Source organism: Myotis nattereri, assembly GCF_964212035.1.
Source record: "Myotis nattereri genome assembly, chromosome: 10".
Classification (NCBI taxonomy): domain Eukaryota; kingdom Metazoa; phylum Chordata; class Mammalia; order Chiroptera; family Vespertilionidae; genus Myotis; species Myotis nattereri.
In genome coordinates, this window is record NC_138085.1 from 78951144 (window position 1) to 78977521 (window position 26378).

A 26378-nucleotide genomic window follows, 5' to 3' on the forward strand; every position below is an offset into this window, starting at 1 on the left:
AAGGTCTTATGGCCTAGAAGTCATGCTCCTTGCCTCTCTACCTTTATCTTCCTAGTCTACTCTTACTTTTCTTTTCCCTCCACTTCCATTATGTATGTATTTGTATTCTCTAATGGTATGTACCATCTCTTAAATTCTTTTACTGAACAAGATAAAATATTAAAAAATGATCTTCATGTGAATTAGCTGAGCTATCTCACTAGGAACATGGTGGATAGCAATGTGTTGTGCCTGCACCGAGGAGCTTAGAAAAGAGTAGACAGCCTCTGGCATGAGGATGCGTCTGGGGCTTAGTGGAAGTCCCATGCATGAGGGACCTTTCCATGTGGCGCCCTGGGTCCAATTCCAAACAACCATTGTCTCTACTCAGGGACCATCCAAGTGATATTAACTTGCTTTGCACTCCTTCAACCAGAACATACTTGCATGGATTCTGGTAGACCTTGGAGGAAGCAGGATGCATCAAATCTTTTGCCATTGCCCAGCAGGTATGGCCCAGTGGTTGAGTGTCAACCTATGAACCAGGAGGTCATGGTTTAATTCACGGTCAGGGCACATGCTCAGGTTGTGGGCTCAGCCCCCAGTGGGGGCTGTGCAGGGTGCAGCCAATGAAGGTTTCTCTCTCATCATTGATGTTTCTATCTCTCTCTCCCTCTCCCTTCCTCTCTGAGATCAATAAAAATATATTTAAAAAAACTTTTGCCATGAAGGAGTTGAAATGATTTTGTACTTATTCAAGGAGCTTGTGCTGAAATGAATGTCTTCTAGGTTCCATACATCTGGACCGGACCCCTAATACTACGCAACATCCCACAGTCATTGGTGTCAGACATCCAGAATAGTGAGAGTTCCTTAACTGGCCTTGCTTGATGTAAGCTAGATGTTCCAAAATATTGGACCGTATCAAGCGACCAGCTCAAATAACCTCTGAACAGATACAAGTCCACAGCCAGCTTGTATCTGGGTGTATTTCCACACCCGTTCCTTTCAGTCTGTTCCCAATTTTAAAGGCTTGACATATTTCCCACCTAGGTCCCCTGACAGTAAAATCATGCACAAGACAGAATTTTAGGAGAAAGCTAAATCCACTCAGGTCTCTTGTGACACATTAATAGCACAAAACGAGGGAAATTAAGAATATTTAACTTCCATTACGGCATTTCATCTGAAAGGCGGCTGCTACGACGCAGCAGGATCATCTTCCTTTAAGAAAAGCCTGGATTAGAACTGGTCATTAAGTTGGAAACAGATTCTTTCCTATAGACCCAGAGGGTTTGTGAAAGTTGCCCAGTGGCAGGGATGAATTATATCAGTTCCGAATTTTAATTTGCTAGAACCTACCCCATACAAGCCTTTGCTCAAAAGCATCTTAAAGGGAGGTGTACATAAAGGAAAGAATAACAGAAAGAATAGGGAAGATTCTTTTGGAAGGAAGAAGCATGGCATTTGCCTCGTGTGTGTGTGTATGTGTGTGTGTGTGTGTGTGTGTATGTGTTCATGCTCAAAACGTTTATATACTTTAAGGTGGGAGAGTTCCAAGAATTATCCAGTCCAGCTGTCTGCCCAACATATAGCTCATTTCTACAATACTTTGAAGGGTTGATATAGCATATTTCTACTTAAACATCACCAGTGATGAGAAGCTCAGTGTTTCACAAGGCAACTAATTCTCTATCCAGACAACCATAATGGTTAGAAATTTTTTCATGATCTTGAATGAAGATCTCCCTCATCATTCCCCCTTCCCTAGTGCCACATACAACCTAATGTATCTTTCTTAGGAGAATCCTCAATCATTCTTTGAAGGCCGTTGTGATCATGAGGATGAGGGTGGCGGTGGGACTGATCATCATCATGTAACAGTACATAACATGTCCTGAGCAGTCCCCATAAGGGCTATGCTAAGCACTTTCAGTTTTGTCTCGTTGATCCTCATGAGCTGATGAAATCCGTACGTTTAACTATTTATTTTCCAGAGGAGAAAACAGGCTTGGAGAGGGAAGTAGCTTGCCCTGGATAACAGCCGGCGGGAGCCAGCTAGGATTGGAAGCAGGCCTCCCCACATGGGCTCTTTGCTAGCTTCGTCAGCAACTGATGCCTCGGGTGGTGGCTGCCAGTGTTCTCTGGGGAGGTTGCGGAGTGTAGATGCTACACCTGCTGCGCCCACCGCGCGGCTTGCTTTCCCGTTTCATGCACAGAGGCGACCTTTCAGTGTGTTCTTCTCGCCACATCTTTCTTACAGTGGCATTGAAAGAAGTTCCTGTATCGGCATAAATACCGTAATACCCTCGGAAGCCACATGCCTGGAAAATTGCAGCCCTGTAGTTAGTTCTCTTCTAGAGCCCAGTGGTTTTTCGAGTTGATCTCTCCCCAGCTGAGGCGTCTGAGGCACGAGCCAGGGAAATGCCTGGCAAAGCGCTCAGCACCCACATCGGATGGCGCCTCCCTCACCAAGTGCTGAGTGAACGAGGGGGGCGGGGAGGGCCTCCCCAGGATAGTTACTGTCTAGAGCAGTAGAGGTTTTGCTGTTGACTTAAATAATAACTACATCTGGCCTTTTCTTTTTTTGTTTAGGGTGACATTGCAGCTATGTAACAAGTTTGTATTTCTCTGTAGGTCTGATTCATTTTTGCCAATGCAATGTCACTGAGAATAAGTTTGGATATTATACTTTCTCATTTTTACATTTCATGAAGAATCCAATCTCATTACCACTGACATGTCAAATTTTGAGAGGCTCTGACTTGCCTGGGACTTGTATCTGTGGGAAACATGGCCTCCAGTAGAGGCTAAAAGGGGTCGCAGGGGTTGTACATCTACATTTTCTGAACTCTTCCTCGGGCACTTTAAGAAACTTACCTTTCTGGACAGACATTTTAATAACACCCTCTCTTGTGCTTATCCATTGACATGGTATGTTCCCGCATCAATGGCACAGAAACAAAGCAAAGATGAAATATTAACTGTGAGGGGTCATGGAATTAGTGAGAGGGGAAGGGAAATACTTTGTAGACTATATCTAAACTCTGCTGCCTATAACTAGAATACCTGACTCTTTTCATGGAAATAGTGGTTAAGATATTGCCCATCTCGCAGTGTGAAGATGCTTTTTATAGAGTGTTAAGACATAGTTATGGGGTCCAGGGGTGTTTATGCAAGTTGTCAAATATGGTCAGTGCTTTCGAAGTTTATTTTTATACTGCTAATGATATTTGGTTTTGTGTTGCTTTTCCTAGGTTTGCTGGCATGGGAAATCTGCTCAAAGTCCTTACCAGGGAAATTGAAAACTATCCACATTTTTTTCTGGATTTTGAAAGTAAGTTTTAAAAACTTAAAGATGATGATAAAAACTTCTCATTTTATAGCTTGCTGATAGGGAAGCTTATAACAAAAAATGTCTCCTTTCTTTCCCTGTTTAAAAAAACAACAATGGAACATCTTTTAAAAATATGTACAGTTTTCTTTTATTTTAGAAGTGATCAGCTTTTGTGAGCTTAGCATAAATCATCATCATGCATTTTTCCTAATAATTTTCATGAATTTTTATCACATTCTAAATAAAAATAGTGTTCATAGCAATTTCCACCGATTAATGTAAAGCAAATTATCATTGGTGGTGAAAGGAAAAGAGTGATCAATACCAGGAATAAAACTTACAGGTGATTTATTTTTAGTCATCTCTACCTCTTCTTTATTCATTTTTTTGTAATGTAACACTATTTCAGGATTTTGACACGCATGACTTTTATCTGAAAGGTTATGTTTCTTTTATCAAAAACTTTAAATATTTTTCCAAGATAAAATGGCTTATGAATCATGACTAAATAAACACAGAGATTCTTTGTTATCTTGTTTATTTTCTTGATTGAAAATATTTACAAGTGAGTGACACATTCATGTTTAATGGACTAAGCTCATGTTTCCACCTTTCCTCCTGTCCCCCCTTCATTTTGAATTAAAATTCTGTAATAGCGGGCACATTCACTTTTAAATGTCATTTTTTTTGCCAGTATTCACTATCTACTAGGTATTACAGACTTTAAACTTTAATTTTTCAAGTATTTTATCTATATTAAAAATAAGAAGAAACTTCCTTACATGGGGAGTAAACTTCCTAACAGACATTTTCGAGGTAAATGCTAGAAGACGCTTTCAAGGTACAGTACACCAAAAGGTGGAAGCTCTCTAGGAATATCTTTTCAGAACCTCTTCTGGGTCTAAAGTAAATACTTAAAAATCAGGAAAATTGATACCAAAGCTCATGTGTTCTGAAATAATATTTCGATTATATTCAGTGAAAGACATCTCACCTCCAATTTAACTCCTTTTACTGCTGCTGCTGTTCTTGTTTGGTTGGGTTTGGCTAGGTTTGGGTGGGTTTGGTTGGGTTTGGCTGTGTTTGGCTGGACTTGGTTAGGTTTGGTTGTGTTTGGTTGGGTTTGGCTGTGTTTGGGTAGATTTGGTTTGGTTTGGTTGGGTTTTGGCTGTGTTTGTCTGGGTTTAGTAAGGGGTGCATCTCCAGAGAAAATAGCTGATACCAGTAGGGAAAAACTAGAGAATAGACAAGATCTAAGCAGAAGGGAAATTAAGGTAAGTTTATGCCTAAAGGGGGGACATGATTAATTAGAGGATCCAGGTAACAGGCCACATTGTAGAGGAAGAAAGATGTCATACTGCACTGATATTCTTGATGGCAGAATCTGGGTCCCACTCAGTTCTGTGACCCAGAACTTAGCTCATGTTGAGCATGGAGCATTGATCACCGAGTGAGACTTAGTGACAAATGCTGGCCATGGGAAGGAATGGGACAGAACAGGCTAGATCCAGGAGGGCACAGATGTTCAAGAAGAAGGGAGTGTAAATGGGTTCAAATGCTGCAGTGTGGTCATGAAGGACAGGCTTGAAAAGGGGATGATGAGTGAGTTCATGAGCTGCCCCCCTCGTGGTAGTCACTGGGAGAACAGATTTAAGATTTATTGCTTTGCGGACAGAGGCTGGGTTGCAAAGAGTTAAGTAGTAACCAGCGGAGGGAGGAAGGAAGGCTGAACAGCATGTAGCAACAGCTTAAATGAATTTGGCACCTCAGCTTTGTGTGTTGAATATTCTTTTTGAAGTCAGTGATGGAATATAATTGAACCGGGTCAAATAGATATAATTAAGCTGGGTCAAAATATAACACAAAATTAGACACATCTGTCCTTAGGTTGCCAGTTGTGTAGACCTGACTCAAATTCTTGTTTGACCTTTGTAGTGAGTTCTACTCTTTATGCTCACATTTCTGCTCAACCACTTAATATCTCTTTCATTGTTGCTTTTTTTCATCCCACTACTTTTTTTTCTTTTTCTCTCTCTCTACTTCCTTGTCATGTCTACATTTCCTCTTTGAAGGCTGGGAGACAGAATGGGAATAAAATGCAACCTAATCTTTCATGAGTAATGTTTGTTTTTTTTGGGGGGGGGGAAGGGGGACAGTGTATAGAAAGATGTGTGCCTGAAGGTCTACTGATAACTTTAATCGAATTCATCCATTATGGCACCCAAAGTAGGCAATGGGCATTAACCTTCCTGTGAAATAGTTCCAGTGATTGCCAGGCTGAAATGACCACTGAAAACATCTAACAAACCTTATTTTTCTATAGTTGTCTGTTCCTCACCCCAAAATTCTGATTCAATGGTCTATAGTCTTAAGACTCTGCTTTTGCCCACATTCCCCAGGTGTGTTTGAAGGTCAGCCAGTTTGGGAACCACATTTAACAAATGGACCCAAGTGAGGCACTAGCCCAGCCTAGTGTGTGGGACCAGAGAGCTAACAAAGTAACCTCTTGAGTTCCCAGATCCAGAGCTGCAGTCTCCAGAACTGATCGCAGAGGGCCCCTCGTAGCTTCCGTCTCCCTATTTTCCCTTGCCCAGCAGGATTTAGAGCTGGCTGCAAGTCAGAGCTACAACTCGAGAGTGATGCTCTTCCTCAGTCCTTTACACAGTGTCCGTCTACCTTGAAGTGGAAGGTCTCCAAGACAGGTAGAAGTTCAAGTAGGTTAATATCTACATTGTTATCACAGGTATCAGTAGTTCATCCCCCTTATTTAAACCTGCTATGAACATTCTTGTAGGATCTTGGTGGGCATTATTTCTTTTGGAAAATACCTAATGGGGGGTTGCTAGTCAGTTATATGCAACTTTGCAAGAAACTGTCAAATAGTTTTCGAAACGTGATGTACTATTTTCCATTCCTACTAACAAGATAGGGAGCTTAGGTGTTCTAAATCTTTCACAACATTTAGTATTGTCAATCTTCACCTTTTTAGTTATTCTAGTGGTTATGGGATGGTATCTCATTGTGGTTTTAATTTGCATTTACATGGTCACTGATAATGCTGAACACTTTTTCATGTGCTTATTGATTATTTGATTATCATTTTTAGGAATGTTGTCTACTCAAGTCTTTTACCCATTTTTAATTAGATTATTTTTCCTTATACTACTAAGATTGTTCTAGCTCAGATAGATTGCTTTAAATCCCGTATCAGAAATTAGTTAACTGTACTTGTCCAAATCAATTTTAGAATTAGCTTCAATTTCTACAAAAAAAAAATCTTGCTCGGATATTGATTATAATTATATTCAATCTATAGCTTGGTTTGCTGAGAATTGGCATCTAAACAATACTGATTCTTCCTATTTATGAATATGGCATATATTTCCATTTATTTAGATATTCTTATAAGTTCATTTATAGTTTTTGGGATCTTATATACCTTTTGTTGACTATACCCTGGAGCAGTTTCTATTTTGACCATAACAGCTTTTTTATGTTTTGTGTTTGCGTGGTATGTGTGTCCCCATCCTATCTATGCATTAAGCTATATATTGTATTCTTGCAGACAACATATAGTCCACCCTTGCTTTTCATCCAAGCTGATACTATCTACTTTGTAATTGGAGTGCTTAATCCATTTGCACTTAATTATCATATGTACATTTAATTAATGCTATTTGAATCTATCTTAGTGTTGACTCCATTTGTTACATTTGCTTTTTGTTTCTTAATGTTTTTCTGCCTTTTGATTACATGAAATAATTTTTGGTAGTCTCACCTGTCTTTTCTGTCGACTTATTTATGCCTCTTAGTGCTTATTTTAGATATTATAATATATATCTTTAATTTATGGAAATCTATCTTCAAAGTATATTCTTTACTTCATGAAGAATTTATGAACCTTATCACAGTATACTTCCAATCACCACCCTGCCCCCCTTTCTGTGAGTGTGATATGTTTTGCTTCTACATAGGATATAAACTTCTCATTTCAATTTTTAAATTTTAAACTCCCAGTAACCTTTTAAGTGTGTTTGTGTGTGTGTGTGTGTGTGTGGTTTTAATAGATATTTTATGTTTACTTGTTCTGGTGTTCTCCATTCCTTCTTACGTAACCAGGTCTCTTTGGTATTATTTCCTTGCAGCCTAAACAGCTTTCCTGTGGAGAGGATTTGGATGGCATCTTAGGCTTCTATCATTATGTGTCTTATCTAGTGTCCAGCACAGGGCTGGGCATGAAGCCAAGGCTTAGGAATTCGGATTTTCTTATTGATGCTAATTCAGTCACTATATTCCGAGCATCTACAGCATTATAGCATCAAGTGGAAATATCAGGGATGGGAGCTGGTCAGGGAGGCACAGAGGGGTGACATAGCAGACATAAATATAGGGACATTAGAAAATTATGACCTCTTCTTCAAAGAATGTATAATTTTATTGGGGAGATAAGATGCAAGGACATTGGAGAGACAATAGTACAGGTAATAGAGAAATCTGTACTAGAACAGAGAGCCAGAAGAAATAAAGGTTCTAGGCTGTGCTGAAGATAGTGGCTGATAAATGATTTTCTTATAAGACAAACCAAACCTGATGAGAATAATAGGAATGCTGAGCATAAACATGGGGGTGAGGTTGTTAAGAAAGAAACTCTAAAGCCTCCAAACCATTTACTACCAGGAAGACTGAATATTTTGACCTATTAGGACTCCAGTCTCTCACTCTTTAAAGCAAAGAGGGTGTCAGATTAGCTGACCATCTGGGGTATTTTGGTTGACACAGATCGCTTCTTGCCACGACTGATCTCTTCTTTTATCTGTCCCTCTTTGGTGCCCTCACATCTGCTAAGGTTGTTCAGAGGACACCAGATAATCTTGGAGGGAAAGGAGGAACATCAGATGTATTTTGGTCACTTTGCAATGCGAAAACAGGCAAACAATGAAACCCCAATAAAACAAAACAGACTTAGGAAGCGAATTACGAATGCCAACAGAGGGATTCATTCACAGTGATGTCTTAAATTTCTAGTACTTTCACTTTTTAAGTGCCTTTCATCTATATCCATATCTTCATTATGACTCCTACAGGACCATACAGGCAGGAGACGGTGGTGGGGGCCTTTTAAGGGGGCTCTTGCTGGCTTCTTTCCCTACCAAGAATTAATCTGAGGCCTAGAAAAATTCATCATTTTGTCCTTGGGTCTAATAGTGACTGGCAAATCTGGCAATAGGACCTGGGTCTCCAAAAACTCCATTGTTGGTGTTTCCAATTTCCCCCATGACATCACGGGGATCCCATTGCATGTGAGTGAAATAAACAAGCCTTCAGGCACCTCGAGTCTCACTGCTCTTCCCCATCCCTCCTTGGTTGTTCCACAGGAAAGGGCTCTGGGCTCTGGTGTGGGATGACTAATGTTCCTACACAAATAAACGTGTCACCCCAGTCACACTTATATTTTCCAGCGGACCTGTGCAATTTTATGTTGTTTCCACAAGCAGTTACAGTATGGTGCTATAAATCATTGCCATTTTACATCCCTGAATGTTAATAATAGGTAGTTATTCATGTTTCTGAGTTTCCCCCGAAAGGGAGAGGGGTGGAGGAGTGAGGATGTGGGTTGGGAAGAAAAGCTATAGATTTCATTTACATTTTTGGCAAATCCTTTTTTTGTACCTTTCGTGGTGTTTCTAAAACAGCTGGTGGCATGAAGAGATAGTGATAGATCCTGTTGATGAAATGCCAGGGATTCCTTCAAAGCCAAAGACATCTCCCAGTCACTTGTGTCTCCCCCTCGTGTTACCTTCGGTTGACTTGTTTGATTGTCTGTCAGCTTTGCTATACAGTCCCACATCGGCTGTCAGGAGAAGGTATGTGTGTGTGCCCCTGGTGCTTGTGAAGGCAGAGGGATCCTTGACTGATTTACGAAGATAAGAACCCTTTGAAGTGACAGCCTGCTCTGGGTTGAGCCCTGCCATCCCTCCCTGGGGCTTGTTCACCTAAGATGTTCATTCCTGACAAACAAAGCACCCAGCCACCTTCCTCTCCATCCCCACAGAGGAATGCCAAACATCCCGCTTTCAGTAAATGTCCTAGTCCTCCGCCTGACCCGGTGACACCACAATGCTGACAGTTACCATCCACCCTCACTAGCACATGGCGCCAAAGAAGGATAAATAGATGCCCTGCAAACAAAATGAATACCCGTTTACCTCTCTCAACTGATGAGGGAGTTTTCCCCATTAAAGATGCAAGGCACTCGGCATTCAGGGAGTTCCTGACGATGAATGTTTATATTCAAGGTCACAGAGCACATGATACATTTTCACACTTTCCACAATGGCAAGTACAGGACAGGGGTTTAAATCATCGCCTGGGGAATGGCCGGGAAAGGGCTGGTTCCAGGGCGCCCCGAGGTATTGGTTTCTGAAATTGCCTGTGTAAATCACAGCGATGTGTAACAGCGTCATTGGTCGACAGGAGCAGCCCAGCTTCATGGAACCATTCTCTTCGATTTAGACGAAATCATTGGTGATGATTAGAAGTGTAGAATGTGATTCTTAGAAGAAACATCAGGAAGGAATTCACTGGCTGTAGCAGGAAAAAAAAAAAAAAGACCCATTTCCATCAGTAATATAATTGGCGGGCATTGTGTGCGTGTGTGTACCATTGACTAAAGGTCAATCTTTGTGTTAAACTAGACAAACAAAGCCTGTAATTGAGAGTTGGTGTTGACTCAGCACACACCTTGGGAGGTGGCTGATAGGTTAAATATAATAACCTTTCAATCACTAATTTGTCAAGGTCTTTTTCAAGAGGTCTCTCTCCTTGACATCTGCAGACACATATATTTTTAAAAACAAGGTTACCAATGTGGAGCATGCCAGAGGTATCAACCCCAAAGCCTCTCAGGGAATGTTCCAGAAAGCAAAATGATACAAGTCTTAAGATTGGGAGAGTAAACATAAGTGCAGTTTTTCACTCAACAAATATCCAATTAGTGTGTTAACTACACTGAGGAGACATTGAGGCCATAAATAAGTGATGGATTATTTAAAAACACACATCTTAATGCAAGTGTGAACAGCTAATTTGATTGTAAGAAAATACATATATCTTAATGGTAATAGTGAGATATATAACAGCCATTTTAAAAGAAGAGACAAAAGGGACCATCTAGAAGTAATAGGATTTTTTTTTTCACTGCTTCCCAATACTTACATTCTCTGCCACCTGGTCAATTCCTTCATTTATTCATTGATTCTTGGCATGTTTATTGAGAATCCCCAGTCAGTAGGGCATATGGGGGCACTGAGGACAAGAATAATCAACTTCATCTCCAAAGATTGCAGAATTCAAAGACATGCAGGAAAAGCATCATGAAATATAGTGTGAGAAATATATTTAAACTAGAGGCCCGGTGCACAAAATTCGTGCACTCATGGGGGTCTCTCAGCCCAGCCTGCGCCCTCTCGCAGTCTGGGAGCCCTCGGGGGATGTCCGACTGCTGGCTTAGCAGGGAGTGGGCCTAAGCCAGCATTTGGGCATCCTTAGCGCTACCATGGAGGCGGGAGAGACTCCCGCCACCGCCGCTGTGCTCGCCAGCCATGAGCCCAGCTTCTGGTTGAGCAGCGCTCCCCCTGTGGGAGTGTACTGACCACTAGGGGACAGCTCCTGCATTGATCGTCTTCCCCTTGGTGGTCAGTGTGCATCATAGCGACTGGTCGTTCCACTGTTTGGTCAATTTGCGTATTACCCTTTTATTATATAGGATCATTCAGTCAACTGTTCAGCAAATTTTTCTGCAGCATCTACTATGTGCCAGGCCCTAGAGGTATGATATTAAATGAAACAAGGCCAGAGTCCTACCATCTAATGGATCAGATTCTTGTTAATGAGTCCCGACCGATCATTTAGCTGGATGATAAAGATAGGATGAGTTATGGATCTCCACAGGGACATGGGCCACTGCCAAATGTCACTTAGGGTTGCACAGTCCTTTTCCCATTTGGAAGGAGGAACAGACAGGCAGATTGGAGCTTCCCCTAGTGAGCAGTCTTCACCTTGAAGTCCAACGTCCCTTGGGATCTGGGTCTCCTGTGAGACTCTCATACACCCAGAGGACAGGGACCATGCTGCTGGCATCAAGGACCTAATTAGTAACTGGAAGAAGGGGTGACTCCGTTCCATCACAAGGGAAGGAGGAAAAATTAGGGCATGCAATAATAACACCAACAAATGATGGAAGAAAATGAGCCAACTCATTACTAACTGGGGACGAAAGAAGGAATGGCAGATTAGATGTCTCCTATCCCACCTCTGCTAACCAGGGCCACATGAAACATTTCAAACAAGACACTAGGATACCTGCCAAGAGAAACATTCTCTCAGAGACGGAGGCTGGGACAGGGGTCCCGTTTCCCAGGTCACTCCACTTTCCAGGGGTGAGTGACCTTGTAGTGGAAGGTTCTCGACACAGCCCTCCCCTGCTCTGCCACTGGGAGAGCGGTGACCACCCCATGCTGCTTGTCCCACTCTGCGTGGTCACATAACTGTCGGGGTTGATTTGTATCAGAAAGGGTCACTCCTTTAGGCCACTCGATCAGAAACCATCTTATTTTGGGAGTACGTAAGACCTCTATTTTTAAAAACTGACTTCAAAATCTTTTTCCTTTTGTGTTTCAGTCATTGTCAAAGGGATGGGTTTGGGGATTTTGTTTGCCCAACACCCCTCTTCCAGCCCACTGAGCTTTCCTCCTGTTTTGTTGAAAGCTTATCCAGTGGCAGCTTGCAGGGACAGAGCCCTGTGACAGCCAAGATTAGGAGGCTGCGACTCCTGGTTTCCAAGTGCCTTCTCGGCACCTACTTTATAATTACATGCAGACACACTTACCCCTCGGAATCCTGGTCACAGGCTTGATTTTTCTTTTCCTCCTCTTCAAAGATACATCTCTTTGAGAAAATGGTCTCTGTTTAGCTTACGATTTTTTTCAAGATATTCATCTGAAGGGGAAAGGGTTGGCGTGTTTGATTTTTATTTGTCTTCTAGGATCTTCACTTTGCATTTTTGTCCCATGTTCACTTCCCTGACTTCCTTCTTACCCTGGAATCGTGTTCTACTGACGTGCTTTCTTCATTGTGGGGCTTGCTAGCTTATGGGTGTTTAGGTTTCTGTTTTAAGACACCCCTGTGGCTTTGAGAGAAGTTTGGAAAAGCAGGAAAAGACAAACTATAAAGTTGTTAATATTGTGGATAACATGGTACCTGAGAAAACTTACCAAGTGCTTGTGGGAAAGCGAAAAGGTTGCAAAAGGTAACGGAGCAACGCATTTCTTTCCCCTTCTGTTTCCCAGCCCGGATCCTGTACTCCAACCCAGCAGCCTCTTTCCTCCCCAGCTGCCCGCCTGTTCCAAGCTCCCCATGGGTACACTCCCTCACCTCCCTTTTCTGCCCTGGCCTCATCCTTTGCATGAGGTGGGTTTCACTCCTCCCCGCCCACACTATCTCTTCTCTGAACCCTCCTGTGCATGTACGTGAGTCCTTCCTCATTCCCTGGCTGAAATCCATCTCATTCCTAGAGGTATAATCTGCCACCTTTCTGGAAAATCTATAGGGCTTTGGTTTTGTTTTTCTAAAGAGAATTACACCCTTCATTTCCCAAGTAACACTACCAATTTTTTGGGTCTGAGCAGGGCCTAGTAAGAAAGAGGTCTAAAAATCCCCATGGGCATCACTGCTTAAGGGTCTTGCCTTGGGTGAGTGCAGGTCCAGCACATCTGGCCTAACCCCTGCTCCCATACTCAGCCTCTCCGAAGGCCCGATCAGCGTGGTGAGGGCCTCACTTAGATGTCACCTGTCTTGTGGCTTCTGTTTTATACCCCGAGGAACACTGAATTATTACAGTTCACGGGAGTGTGAGACCAGACATAACTCGGTCCCACCCTTTCATCGGCAGGGTCTTCTGAAAGAATGTAGTGCCTTGGGACTTGGTTTTTGGAATCAGAGCTTTGGGAAATGACATCTATCTGTTTCCTTCCTTAGCAGTGCCTTTGCTTTGGATGGAGATGAATGTTCTTGCCAGCCCAGGCAAATACTCCGTTTCATAGGTATTGTGAGATGAGTAGAGCCCAGCCTTTACCCACTCAGTGCTCACCCACCAGCCCGCATAACTACCCCTGGGACAAGAGCCTACATTGGCTGCAGGGATGCAATCAAGTGAACATTCACTGAGGAGCGAAGGGGTTGCTTCTGGGGCTGTTGGAATATGTTCTTCCCTCATGTAAGGTCGAATGTGCCATGTGCTCTGGAAAGATACCTCTCTCTTGGCTCTGAAGGAGAATTATCTAATCTTTTAAGCTTATTTTTATGTGGAAATATGAAGGGAATGGTTTTTTCCAATCTATACTCAGATTCACCGATTTTTAATCATAATGGAAAATATTCAATAGCTTCTCCTATTAAACGTGGTTTCAAAAAGACGATGTTTATACCTTCCAGCACCTGGTGCACCTATTGACACATAGTAGTTGTGCAGAAAGTGTGTTCCACAAGTAAAGGAGAACCCATAATGACTCCCACATACTTGGTCTCCTGTGTACAGAAAGATGGATGAGTATTTTGCACCGAGTAGTGGCCACGAGTTAAGGGTCCCTTCCCTGTAGCTGATTATACTAAAGAGTAAATACCAAACCTGCAGGAATAAAATAAGATTGTCTGACAAGTCAAACTGCGTGCTGACCTCTTCCCCGGTTGTTTGTAAACGCAAGCGCTCCGTGTCTGTTTGTGTCCCTTCTGCGCAGATGCCCAGCCCACGGAAGGCGAGCGGGAGATATGGAACCAGATCAGCGCCGTCCTCCAGGATTCCGAGAGCATCCTCGCCGACCTGCAGGCGTACAAGGGCGCGGGCCCGGAGATCCGAGACGTATGCCAATGACAATACCCAGCTGACAGCACCCTTGCGGGAGAAGGGAAACACACACACACACACACACACACACATAGCAGGATTAAGTAATAGGCCTAGTATTTCCTAGTGTAGTAGGAAGAACAAGGACGGTAATGTGTCCTTTCAAAAAAAGCGTATGAATAACCCCTTGTATTGGAGGACATTAATCTGAGCACACACTGCTGTAGGCCATGTCAAATATTAGCCATTCTCTTCCCAGACACACATGTGACATTGCAAGACTCACATGCATACAATGATTTGTCAGCCTGTTACTTCATTTGAAGGCAACGTACATAGAAAGTCTGTGAACAGCAGTTGAAATATGAGTCATGAGACCTGGGTTTCTATGAACTTTCCAACATTTTATAATAATTTGGGCGGGTTCCACCGGCACCACAAACAGCAGTCATGAACTATCTCACTTCACGTAGCCTGCAGGGCTGTCATTTGGAACTGACTTAGGAGATTTAAAAATAAATAAATACATGAAAAACAAGACAGCCACCAAAGCAAAAAAGGAAATTGTCAGTGTGGCTTTTGAGACTTCCAAATGCCTGAAAGGCAAGGAACTTCTCACCCTTCTTATTTGAAAGAATTAGTTTTGTGGCAGTACCACCACATACACACATTCATGTGCACACACACATGTACACACAGACATACACTCCCCTACTGCCGCTGCCAAAATCCTTCTGGAAAATAAATACCGCTGACGTCACAATCCTCCAGCTGCTGAAGCCCAGACAAAACAGCATTTCTAAGAAAGTAACAGCCTGTTAAAAAGTTGTTTTTCTACTTAGGAGGTCACCATGAATGTAGGTAATTTAGGTAACATCACAGACTGGCAGGAATGCAACACGTATTACAGAGAACAGAAAAGATCTACAGAATTTTCATTTCACAATGAGCACCAGCTCTACTTAGAAGAATAAATGGTGATGGAGGAGGGTTGCATTGCTTCCTGTTAGATGTGAATTTTTTACATGTAAGATAAGAGAAACTAGTACATTGACCTAGGATCTAATTGCAGAGTCATTTGCATTATGGACAGTGCTAAAACCTCCATTCTAACGGAGCATCCTGGAGGACAGTCTGATGAACTGACGTCCATTTAACAAGTACACATTAGTAAAGTGCATCAGAAATTGGGTTTTTGAAAATGTAGATTCTCTCTGAATTTGAAGTCATTTTGATGTGGGGCTTATTTTCTTTCTAAACAATCCTGTGATTTTTTTATAGGCCATTCAAAATCCCAATGACATCCAGCTTCAAGAAAAAGCGTGGAATGCAGTGTGTCCTCTGGTCGTGAGGCTAAAGAGATTTTATGAGTTTTCCATAAGGCTAGGTGAGTTCGTGTTTCTAGTTTCACGTCCCACGTGTGAAGTTGTATTAGGGTGTTGGTGAAAGTCACAGGAAGAACTCAGTGCTTGAGGAAATGGCCCACATCCGCTCGCTGTGTCTTCTCAGAGGCCATTCTTGGACAACAACACCTGTCCTTTTCATTTCTTTCAATTCACCACAATGTTTCTTTTCCTGAATATCTTGGCACGTTTAGAGTGTCTCTATTGGTGGTCCCTTTGGTCTTATTCTCAGCTAAGTGCGACTCTAAACAGTTTCACTGTGTTCTGATCACATTTCTGGGTGACAGAGAAGTTGGGAGATTCAGTTTACCTGCTAACCCAAGAAGAACTTGGTTGGCAGGAGTCGTGATAAATTTAACACAGAAAAATTTAATATAGAAAATTTTTAGAAAAACAACAGCAACAAGACAAATAGAACCCTGTCAGGTATAAGATGGCTTTGCAGGAGCAAGAGCAAAGTCAGGCCTGCTTGACAACAGGCTCAATGTGAACATCAATCTGATGTCACCACTCCCCTCAACAGGAAAGCTGAGGTTTCCTTAGCCAATATGTCTACAGCGGTTCTCGACCTGTGGGTCGTGACCCCTTTGGCGGTTGAACGACCCTTTCACAGGGGTCGCCTAAGACCATCCTGCATATCAGATATTTACATTACAATTCATAACAGTAGCAACATTACAGTTATGAAGTAGCAACGAAAATAATTTTATGGTTGGGTCACAACATGAGGAATTGTATTTAAAGGGCCAGAAGGTTGAGAACCACTGGTCTAAAATGAAGAAGGGGCATAGCCATGTTCTACTCTATTTTTGCCACAAATAAATGCTACATTTTAAAAAGAAAACAGTTAATTGAGGAGAATAATAGTGATGATGTTGAGAGAACTTGAAGCTAAGACCCAGAAGGAGTAGTTGAATGAACCGAACCAGTTTTTCAGGAAGAAAGAGCTTTTGAAGACTCCCAGGTTGATGCAGGATCAGTTTCACTGTTTCCTCAAAGTCTATATCTCGACCCATGAACTGAAACCTATGGAACATGTTTCAGTTCAACAGAAGGAAAAAGATCCCCCTGCAGAGGGAGGTCAAGGTAGAACTAGCTGCCTCAGAAGACAGTGCAGTCCCAGGGGTGGAAAGGGCTGGAAACACCCTTGTAAAGATGCTGAAGGACATTAAAGGACTGTAGAGCAGGTCCTGGCAACATTTCTGTAAAGAGCCAGATAATATGTATTTTAGGCGTGTGGGCCATCCGGTCTTGCAACTAATCAACTCTGCCATGGTCACATAAAACTCCCCATAGCCAATATAGAGAGGAATGAGTGTGCCTGTTTTTAAATAAAACTTTATTTAAATTTTTTATAAGACTTTTAAATAAAAGGGCCAGATTTGACCTGGGGACCATAGTTTCCCAACCCCTAATGTAAAAGGTTGATTAAATGACTCAGTGCTATTAGAAATACATTGACTTGAAAACTGGAGGGAACGTTTAAAAACAGACAAGTGGGTGTAATGTGACGGGCAATAATGGAGGTAGATATGGCAATGGGTTAGTAGAAGAAATATTGCTGGGAATAGGTGAGACTGTAGATGCAGAGAAGAGCGGGCATGGAACCCGAGATCTCTCCCTGCAAAGCAGGTTATCTGACCCATGTGTTCTGGGCCACCCTGTCTCATCGTGGATCATGAATGGCTGTCTCATGCACATGATCCAAAAACATGTGTTTATGGTTTCCCAACACTGTTGGCAGTTGGCACTACTGAACAGGGGAAGGTGCAGCTGAGCTTGGAGAGACATTTACATAACCGTGGGGCCATGGCGCGGGGTTGGGAGGGGACTTCTGCAGTGGAGGCAGCCTGCTCAGCGTGAAGGCTCCTTCTCTTCCTGGTCCACACACATCATATTGCCCACAGTGACATGGAAGCACAGGGAGAAGAAAGACTCATCCCGGCAGGTTATCTCTGAGAATGTCAGCGAGGGCTGCAGATGGTGCCTTTGAAGGATCTCTGTAGACCATCTCAAATATGTACTTATCCCTTTGACTTTCAGAAAAAGCTCTTCAGAGTTTATTAGAATCTCTGACCTGTCCACCCTACACGCCAACCCAGCACCTGGAGCGAGAGCAGGCGCTGGCAAAGGAATTTGCGGAAATCCTCCATTTTACCCTTCGATTCGATGAGCTGAAGGTTAGGCCGCATATGTTTGATGATTTACTAAGCTTGTACTGAGTTCCTACTGTGTACAGATCCTCTGCAGTGCTGTGGGGTGGGGAGTAGAGAGACATGAGTGAGATGCCGTAGCTCCTTCCCTAGGGAGACATAGAATGTGGTGAGAATTTGCACTCACAGTGGTAAAGTGACTTAAGATGGTGGTTTTCATGTGAAAATTCAAATTCTGTTCATGCAATAAGAGACATTTTCGAGTGTCTGCTCATTGAGAACAAATATACTTCCCGTGAAAACAGGGCATATTTTTAAATAATGAAGCTCCGAGTGCTTATTTTTAACCAGAAGTTGCATGGACTCGTGTAGCAAAGATAAGTCTTGGTGTGTTTGCAGATCTAGTGCTGGGCTCCCCATGTGAATTCCCTACCTGATGCTGACAGATGCCCTTCTCCCCTCCCTTCTGAATTTCAGATGAGGAACCCGGCTATTCAGAATGACTTCAGCTACTACAGGAGGACCATAAGCCGCAACCGCATCAACAACATGCACGTGAGTGCCTGGGTCTCTTGGGTCTAGACACCCGCACTCCACATCGCTTTTGGTGTCTGCATCGGGCAGGTCTCAGGGAGAAGATAGTCTTGTCTACATTGCAATTTCCAGGGAACATTGGGGAATTTCACCATCTCTTTATCAATCGCATCTTCTCTTCTTGTTTTTATCAGCTAGACATTGAGAACGAAGTCAATAACGAGATGGCCAACCGAATGTCCCTCTTCTATGCGGAAGCCACGCCCATGCTGAAAACCCTTAGCAATGCCACCATGCACTTTGTCTCCGAAGTAAGTGGACTTGAGCAACGAGGTGCTTTTTCCTTAATTGCGGGTAAAGGCTGCTGGCAGAGCTAACATCCATTTGTGTCTCCCACTTAGAACAAAACCCTGCCGATAGAGAACACCACAGACTGCCTCAGTACCATGACGAGCGTCTGTAAAGTCATGCTGGAAACACCGTAAGTGACGTCCGAGCTGTACTGGTGGCCGAGAGCTCACCAGGCAGAGCCTGTTGGTGTAATGATGACGATGACTCCTAACCACTGGGTCAGCACATTAGCAGTTACACATCCGTTACCTGAATTAATCTCATAAAGACCTCTTGGTGGTAGGTGTCTTTATCCCATGTCAGAGCTGGAGAAGATGAGCTAACTCTCCAAGGATTGCAAAACTTGTTAGATGGCAGAGCCAACACTCGAGTCAAAGATGCTGTAGAGCCCTAGCTGGTTTGGCTCAGTGGATAGAGCATTGGACTTCAGACCAAAGGGTCCCAGATTCGATTCCTGTCAAGGGCACGCACCTTGGTTGCAGGCTCCTCCCCAGCCCTGGCCCTGGTTGGGGCACATGCAGGAGGCGACCAATCGATGTGTTTCTCTCACATCGATCTTTCTCTCTGTCTTTCCCTCTCTCTTGCGCTCTCTCTAAAAGATCAATGGAAAAGTATCCTCGGGTGAGGATTAACAAAACAACAAAGAAAGATGCTGTAGAAATTGTGTAAGAATCAAGTGGAGGATTGGGTGAAATAACTGGATATTATTAGTAATATGTTGGAGAAAATATTTGAGAGAAGATTTAGAACCAGGAGAAGTGGTAAGACTGTTACAGGAGTGATAATGAAGATCTCTCTCTCTCTCTCTCTCCCAGCAGTCTCTTCAGTCTCTTTGTATTTAAGCTGGTTGCTAGATTTTTAAAAAATGGTTGACTTTGTTGAGGATGAGGCAGCATGGGAATGTGGAAATTCACACTCAAAAGTCAGGGTTCCACTTATATCTGTAGCCCCCTCTGGGCCCAGAGACAAGTGGTCTGAATTGCCTGGGCCCTGGTTTCCTCATATGATACCATTCTCAGAACCCCATCTAAGTTGCAGAGTGTTTGGGATGCCCAAAGGGATCAAAAATGCCTTATAAAATTTGATGTTCTGTTCACGTGGAAGATGGTATTAATTTCAAATATTTTGCTTATACCAAAGTTAATAGTTATTCCAAGACAAAAACAGTAAGCATCTTCATTGAAGGGCCAATTCATAAGGAAATAGATATTAAGAAAGCCTCTGGTATTGGCCAGAATTATCTGAATCATCAGAGACCCTATCAGGGTAAGTGCACAAAATTCAGACTTCACGAATACTCACAGCCTGGTGACTGGCACATCGTTTCTTTAAGGTATCTTCCACAATTTAATTCAATCTGCAGCCTGTATCTTAACAAAGGAAGTTACCCTGACTGGAGACACGATAGCTGCTCTGTGGAAATGAGCTTGATTCTTTTTCTCTATAATGAAGCCATTATTCTCTATAATCTTGGACAGCCAGAGGGAACTGCTATAAAATATTCAGGATTGATGGGTGGGGAGTGATGTACGCGCTGAGCTGGCTCACTGAAGGGCAGAAGAGAAGAGAATTGACTGCCCTCTAATTTACCTTATTTTTGCACTGAATTGCTGGTGGGATAGATTCAAGGAGAATTATCATCATGGGTTTCTAGAAGAGCATATTAACCTGGTTGGGGCAGGTCTGGGATTGTTCTCAAGAGAGGATTGGAGGGGTCTCCGGCAGCCAGTGTGGAGCCAGACGCGAGCGTGCTCGGGCCAGGAAGTAACCCCCCTGCTGTTTTCCCTCTCTCCCAGGGAGTACAGGAGCAGGTTTACGAGCGAAGAAACGCTGATGTTCTGCATGAGGGTGATGGTGGGGGTCATCATCCTCTACGACCACGTCCACCCCGTGGGAGCTTTCTGCAAGACGTCCAAGATCGATGTAAGAATATTATAAAATGTGCTTTCCAATAAGAGTACATAAATGCTGCCAAGGAGACCTTGCTTCTCCCTCCTCCACCACCCATTAAGAATGACCTCTCCAAGACTCAAGCCCCATCCTGGTCCCTCTCCTCATAGGAAGAAGTCCAATCCTTTTTATGTGCTTACAACAGAGCATCCAACCTCAAAAGCATATCGGGAACGTGGAGGAGCTGATCTGCTCAGCCAGTAGAGGAGCTGAGCAGATGAACAGTCACTTAGCTGCAAGTGCCCCTCAGTTTATCCGTGTTATACAAATATATTTTTATTTTATTTTTAAAATATATTTTTATTGATTTCAGAGAGGAAGGAAGAGGGAGAGAGAGAAATAGCAATGATGAGAGAAAATCATTGATTGGCTGCCTCCTGCATGTCCCCTACTGGGGATCGAGCCTGCAACCTGGGCATGTGCCCTTGACTGGAATGGAACCTGGGATCCTTCAGTCCAGTACGCAGGCCAACACTCTACCTACTGAGCCAAACCAGCTAGGGCAAAATATATTTTTAGTACGTTATATGAAAAGCATTAGGAGATACTGAATCACAAGACACCCTCCTCAAATCACAAACAACATTCCAACTTCCTCTCCACCCCACTTTCCAGTGCCTCCACCAGATTCCCATGCCTTTTGTCATTGGCAGGTGCCTGAGCTCTTTTCCCTACCCTGAGCACCCTTCCTCTTCTCTTGTGGGTGGATTTCTTTAAGACCCTCCTCAAATATTCCTCATCCTGCCCCTACGTGGATCAGGGCCTTCCTTCTTTTCCAACCCCGAGAGCATTTACCATTTTGGGTTTTCTGACTCCCTCACAGACGCAGTTCTTTGACTAGAGCAGAGACCATTCTCTACACACCTATTGTCTGATTTACTGCTCAGGAGTGTCCATGGCACATAGAGCATGGGACTCAATAGATGCTCCACAGAGCTTTTGCTGAATGAATGAATGAACGAATGAATGAATATAAGGGGAAAACAGTCCATGTTGGTGTGCAAGTGATTTCCTGTTGATAGTGGGATAAAAACATGCGTCCTGTCAGCCCAGCACTTGCTTCAAGCACCCCCCAGGAGTGTATTCCATTTGTTGACTTAAAGCCTTTTAAGTACAGAATAGTACCTCTTTGTACTAACAGTCTGGCACCCTCTATGCTCCTTCATCTGCACAGAACAGTGTCTTTGATGCTTTAGTCCTGGACACACAGAAAGTCTACCTGCCCAGAGGGGCCATGAGTGTGCAGAATGTGAGAAAATCTATCAATGAAAAATGCAACCTGGATTACTCATTTTGAGGTTCCAGCTTCCTAACACAGCTAGACATGACTCTTCAGGGAGTCTTACTTACTTTTCTGTAATTATTTGTTTACCAAGAAAATATTTAGTGGTAGGTGCTCCTCCTATCTCCAGTCTTGCTTCCTCTGCTCCATTTCTGTATTAGTCACATTGCTAGATTATTTAACACTCACCAAGGGTGTTTTCTACAGGAAAATGCCCCTAACTTCCTAACATACAATGAACCCCACATTGAATCTAGCCCTGACTATATTCCTGACTGCATCTTGTTATTCACACCCATGACTTTAATCAGCCTGAAATAGAACTAGACATTCCTAACGGGTACCCACTGCTCTTACAACCCTGTTTTAATCTATGGTCCCATTGCTCCTTTAGCATCTTTTACAAGAACACATAGGATAATGAGCTATTTGTCTCTCTCCTCCCACTGGACTACGAGCTCTGTTGGGAGAGGGAACAAATCTCTACATCGCGCAGTTTGGCCCCATCCTGTACCCATGATTGGCATCTCTGATTGACCATGACATTCTTTCTCAATAAGCCTATACATGGCCCCCAAATGATTCTCAACCCTGTGCTTTGGCTACCTCCATCCTACCATCAGGGTTTATCAGGCTTTTAAGACAAACTTTCACACTGGCTGGGTAGCTCAGTCAGTTAGAGCATTGTCTCAATACAACAAGGTTGCAGGTTCAATCCCCAGTAGGGGCACCTTAAAAAAAAATCAATCAATGAGTGCACAAATAAGTGGAACAAAAAATTGATATTTCTGTCTCTCTCTTCCTTCCTCTCTCTCTAAAATCAATCCAAAATTTGTTTTAAAAAAGAAAAACTTACAGCATACCAGAGGTGTACCCCCAGAAAATGTTGCTAAGTGGCCATTATAAAAGAGGTCTTGAACGTACCCAAATCTGATACAGTGCATGAACATTTGAGTTTAAAATGAGTGACCGTATTCTTTGCAGCAAGATTCTTCCTTTGTCAAAAAAATTTTCCAGGATATGCATGCTATACTATGATCTAAATTTGATTTTCATGATCTCCCCAAATTTTGAATAAATTATATTCCAAAGGCACAAAAGCCAAGAAACTTGCCTGGATTCGTGAAGATATTAATTTAACAAATAAGCATGGATGAAACCCAGTCATTCTGCGTCCATGTAGATCACATTCCCAACCACTGGTCTTTCCCAGTCCTCTCCTGTCTAGTGAGGGAGTCAGGCAGTGTGGGCACTAACACCTCTGAGGTTCTCTAACTGCCAGTGCACTATTCCGAATGCAAGAAGGTGGCGGTGACTTCCACCTGGTGAAGGTAATGCAGTCAGATGAGGCTTCCCAGTATTAGTGATCTTCAGTTGAGTCTTAACAAACAGCTGAAGGAGGAAAAGCATTCAGGGCAGAGGGATGGGATAAAGTGGTCAGGTTTATAATCCATTCAGCCTCCACTGAGGACCTCCTGGAGGAAAAGCTCTGCCCTTAGCTCTCAGTAAAAGACAAGAAGATCAGAGGCTCTAGTCTGTGTCCCCACACGCCAGATATGTAAAATGCTCAACTACAGGACAGTATAACCTGATGTGGAACCTTCTAGAAGCCCAGAGGAGCAAGTCACTGGCCTGGGGGCGGGGGAAGAAGAACGTCTGTTGGTTATTTCTGTGAGCAGGAATAATGTGGTATTACTATGGACAAATACTATAATGGACAGAAGTTATGGACAAAATTACTAGGATATTAACAAATGCTGTGTTTTCTCCTCCCAGATGAAAGGCTGCATAAAGGTTTTGAAGGAACAGGCCCCGGACAGTGTGGAGGGGCTGCTGAATGCCCTCAGGTGAGCCTCAGGCCCGGGGTAGCTTTGCCAGGGGCGGCCAACCCTTCAGATCCTTTACAAACGTAGATGCTGTTAGGGACTGAGGGCTAAGGCATCAGGCGTAGTCCTTTGCATATTGTAATACATTTGCTCTTCCCAACAACCTTTTAATAAGGTCAGTGCCATTTTTTATCATCTCCTTTTTACAGATGGAAGAAACTGAGATTTAGGGAAGTCAAATAACTTGCCAAAAGTTGCATAGCAGATGGCCAAGCTAGGACCTCAACCCAGGTCTGGGTGACCCCACAGGTTGTGGCCCTAACTCCCAGCCACACTGCTTAATGGTTGTGATTAGTAGGGGCTCGTTAGACAAAGCAGCCTCCCAGGCCTCAGGGATAGATCAGTAATATTCCGCCTGCGTACAACACTTAATGTTTTGTACTCTGCTCCCAGTCACGTTGTCTCATTTTATCATCACAACGCAGAGAAGTAAGGCCCATCCATTATCTTCATTCAGTCAATGAAGGAAGGAGATGCCTATGAAATGAATAGACTAGACACTGAGATTGATCCTGTTTTGTGGAGCTCCTCCATCACTGTTCAGAACGGTTTTAGAATTACTGTAAGAGCCTTCAGGATTCTGAGGGTCAACAAAGGTTTTCTCCAGTGGTGCCCATTTCATAGAAGGCTGGCATTTCATCTTAGCAAAGAGACTTTAGTTACTGAAGTTTTTGGATCAAGCAAGACTTCCAGAGTAGGGCACTGTGGTAGGCTGTGGGTCTCCTGTGAGTGCTGGCATGTGTGTGTCCCCTGGGCACTGTGGTAAAGTGAGACAGCACAGGCTTCTGAGGCAGCCAGACCTGTATCCAAATTGTTCACAAATCCTTCATGGTCATCTTTGTGATCTGGAATGGGTCATGTAGCCTCTCTACATCTCAGTTTTGACATCTGTCAAATGGAGGTAAGAAACTCTCTTGCAAAGAGTTAGTGTCAGTGAAATGAGAACTTACATAGAGAGCCTAGGACATGGTCAAGATTTTATTACATGTTACTTCTCCTTCCTTTCCTTCTCATAAACTATTTCTGCAGCAGGTTGCAGATGGCATCATTTTTTTTTTATGTTGTATTGATTTTTTACAGAGAGGAAGGGAGAGAGATAGAGAGTTAGAAACATCGATGAGAGAGAAACATCGATCAGCCGCCTCCTGCACATCTCCCACTGGGGATGTGCCCGCAACCCAGGTACATGCCCCTGACCGGAATCGAACCCGGGACCCCCGAGTCCGCAGGCCGACGCTCCATCCACTGAGCCAAACCAGCTTCGGCAGATGGCATCATTTTTTGTCGTTGTTGTTGTTCACTTCCATTTGTGCCCTCTGGTGGTGTCAATGAGGATAAGTGTTGCCTGGAAAGTAGAAGACTAGAAATGTTTTAGAGCTGCTATGTTGCTATGCAAATCCATATTTTCAAATTCGTGACTTAGCAGGGGTGGCCTAGATGGCCGAGATCCTGCACTCAGTCATGAGAGGTCTACTTCCCTGTAAATGAGACTGCTTAATATCTCCTCCATAATTATTTGAGTATTTGATCTATTCGTTTAATAATCGTAATACACAATTCCTCTGGAAGGAAGAATCAAATATTCAATCCATATGAGAATACTCTGGGCATTGGAATGTGGCTCTCTGTCTAAAGAACCAAGCCTAAGCTTGATTTATAAATATCATTTATGTCTCCCAAGGCAAAGATGGGCTGGTGAGTCATTATTGGAGCTTTCACAGAACACTATTTGCACAGTGAACGCCATCATTCTCTCTCCATCCAGGTTCACTACAAAGCACTTGAACGATGAGTCGACTTCCAAACAGATTCGAGCAATGCTTCAGTAAAGCTCTGCTCCAAGAAGAGGATCTATGTACTGACCTCAGAAGATGTATATGTTTACATAATTTAATACAGATTGATGTTAATACTTGTGTATTTACATAACCGTTTCCTTCTTGTCACTGCAATATATGGACCTTAATTTGTATCCTGACTGACTCAACCCAGCAGAGCATAAGTTGACTTGAGAGCCTTACCTTTAATGTCTAAAACAAAACCCCCTCCTCCAAAGGCAAAAGTTGGAGATGTTGAACTTTGCCACTGGAGTCCTTTAACTACGCCTGTAACAATCAGAAATTGCTGATCGTTTGTGGTAGTGTTTAAATTCTAGATGTGTAATCTCTCTGGGAAGTATAGTGATAGAAACACAAAGTATTTGATTTCCTGTATCGGCTCAGCTACAAGAAACACGACTGGTATCCTGGCAGAGAGAGAGAGAGAGAGAGAGAGAGAGAGAGAGAGAGAGAGAGAGAGAGAGAGAGAGAGAGAGAGAGAGAGAGAGAGAGAATCCAGAAAAAAGAAAAATGCATGTGAAGGTTCCAGCCCAGGTGTTTGGGATTCGGCACGCCCCCTCTCTTTCCGAGACTGCAGACCACACGTGCAGCCTTTCTGTGTGCACGTGTTTTATCATCAGCATTTTCCCTTTCTGCTGGATGTATGCCCCTCTGAAGTCCCCTTTCAGTTTGCAAGAGGAAAATCACCTGTGTTTGAATCAGTTCGCGGGAGAGAAGCCAGAATAGATAGGTGTGCTGTTGTAGGTGGGCTGTCGAAAGTGGTTG

The 26378-nt window shown here is 43.1% G+C and overlaps 1 protein-coding gene across 2 annotated transcripts in view; it reads left to right on the top strand.

The window, feature by feature from the left end:
* Positions 1 to 26102, top strand: part of CYRIA (CYFIP related Rac1 interactor A) — an 83020-nt gene extending 56918 nt beyond the window's left edge. For both annotated transcript variants that reach the window (XM_081100864.1, XM_081100863.1), the window contains exons 3-12: positions 3237 to 3316; positions 14110 to 14231; positions 15498 to 15603; positions 17663 to 17799; positions 18250 to 18327; positions 18501 to 18617; positions 18708 to 18787; positions 20454 to 20580; positions 23666 to 23736; positions 25541 to 26102. In XM_081100864.1, coding sequence (XP_080956990.1) covers positions 3247 to 3316; positions 14110 to 14231; positions 15498 to 15603; positions 17663 to 17799; positions 18250 to 18327; positions 18501 to 18617; positions 18708 to 18787; positions 20454 to 20580; positions 23666 to 23736; positions 25541 to 25604 — 972 coding nt within the window. In that variant the 5' untranslated portion in view covers positions 3237 to 3246 and the 3' untranslated portion in view covers positions 25605 to 26102. The remainder of the gene's footprint in view (positions 1 to 3236; positions 3317 to 14109; positions 14232 to 15497; positions 15604 to 17662; positions 17800 to 18249; positions 18328 to 18500; positions 18618 to 18707; positions 18788 to 20453; positions 20581 to 23665; positions 23737 to 25540) is intronic.
* The last annotated feature ends 276 nt before the right edge of the window (positions 26103 to 26378 follow it).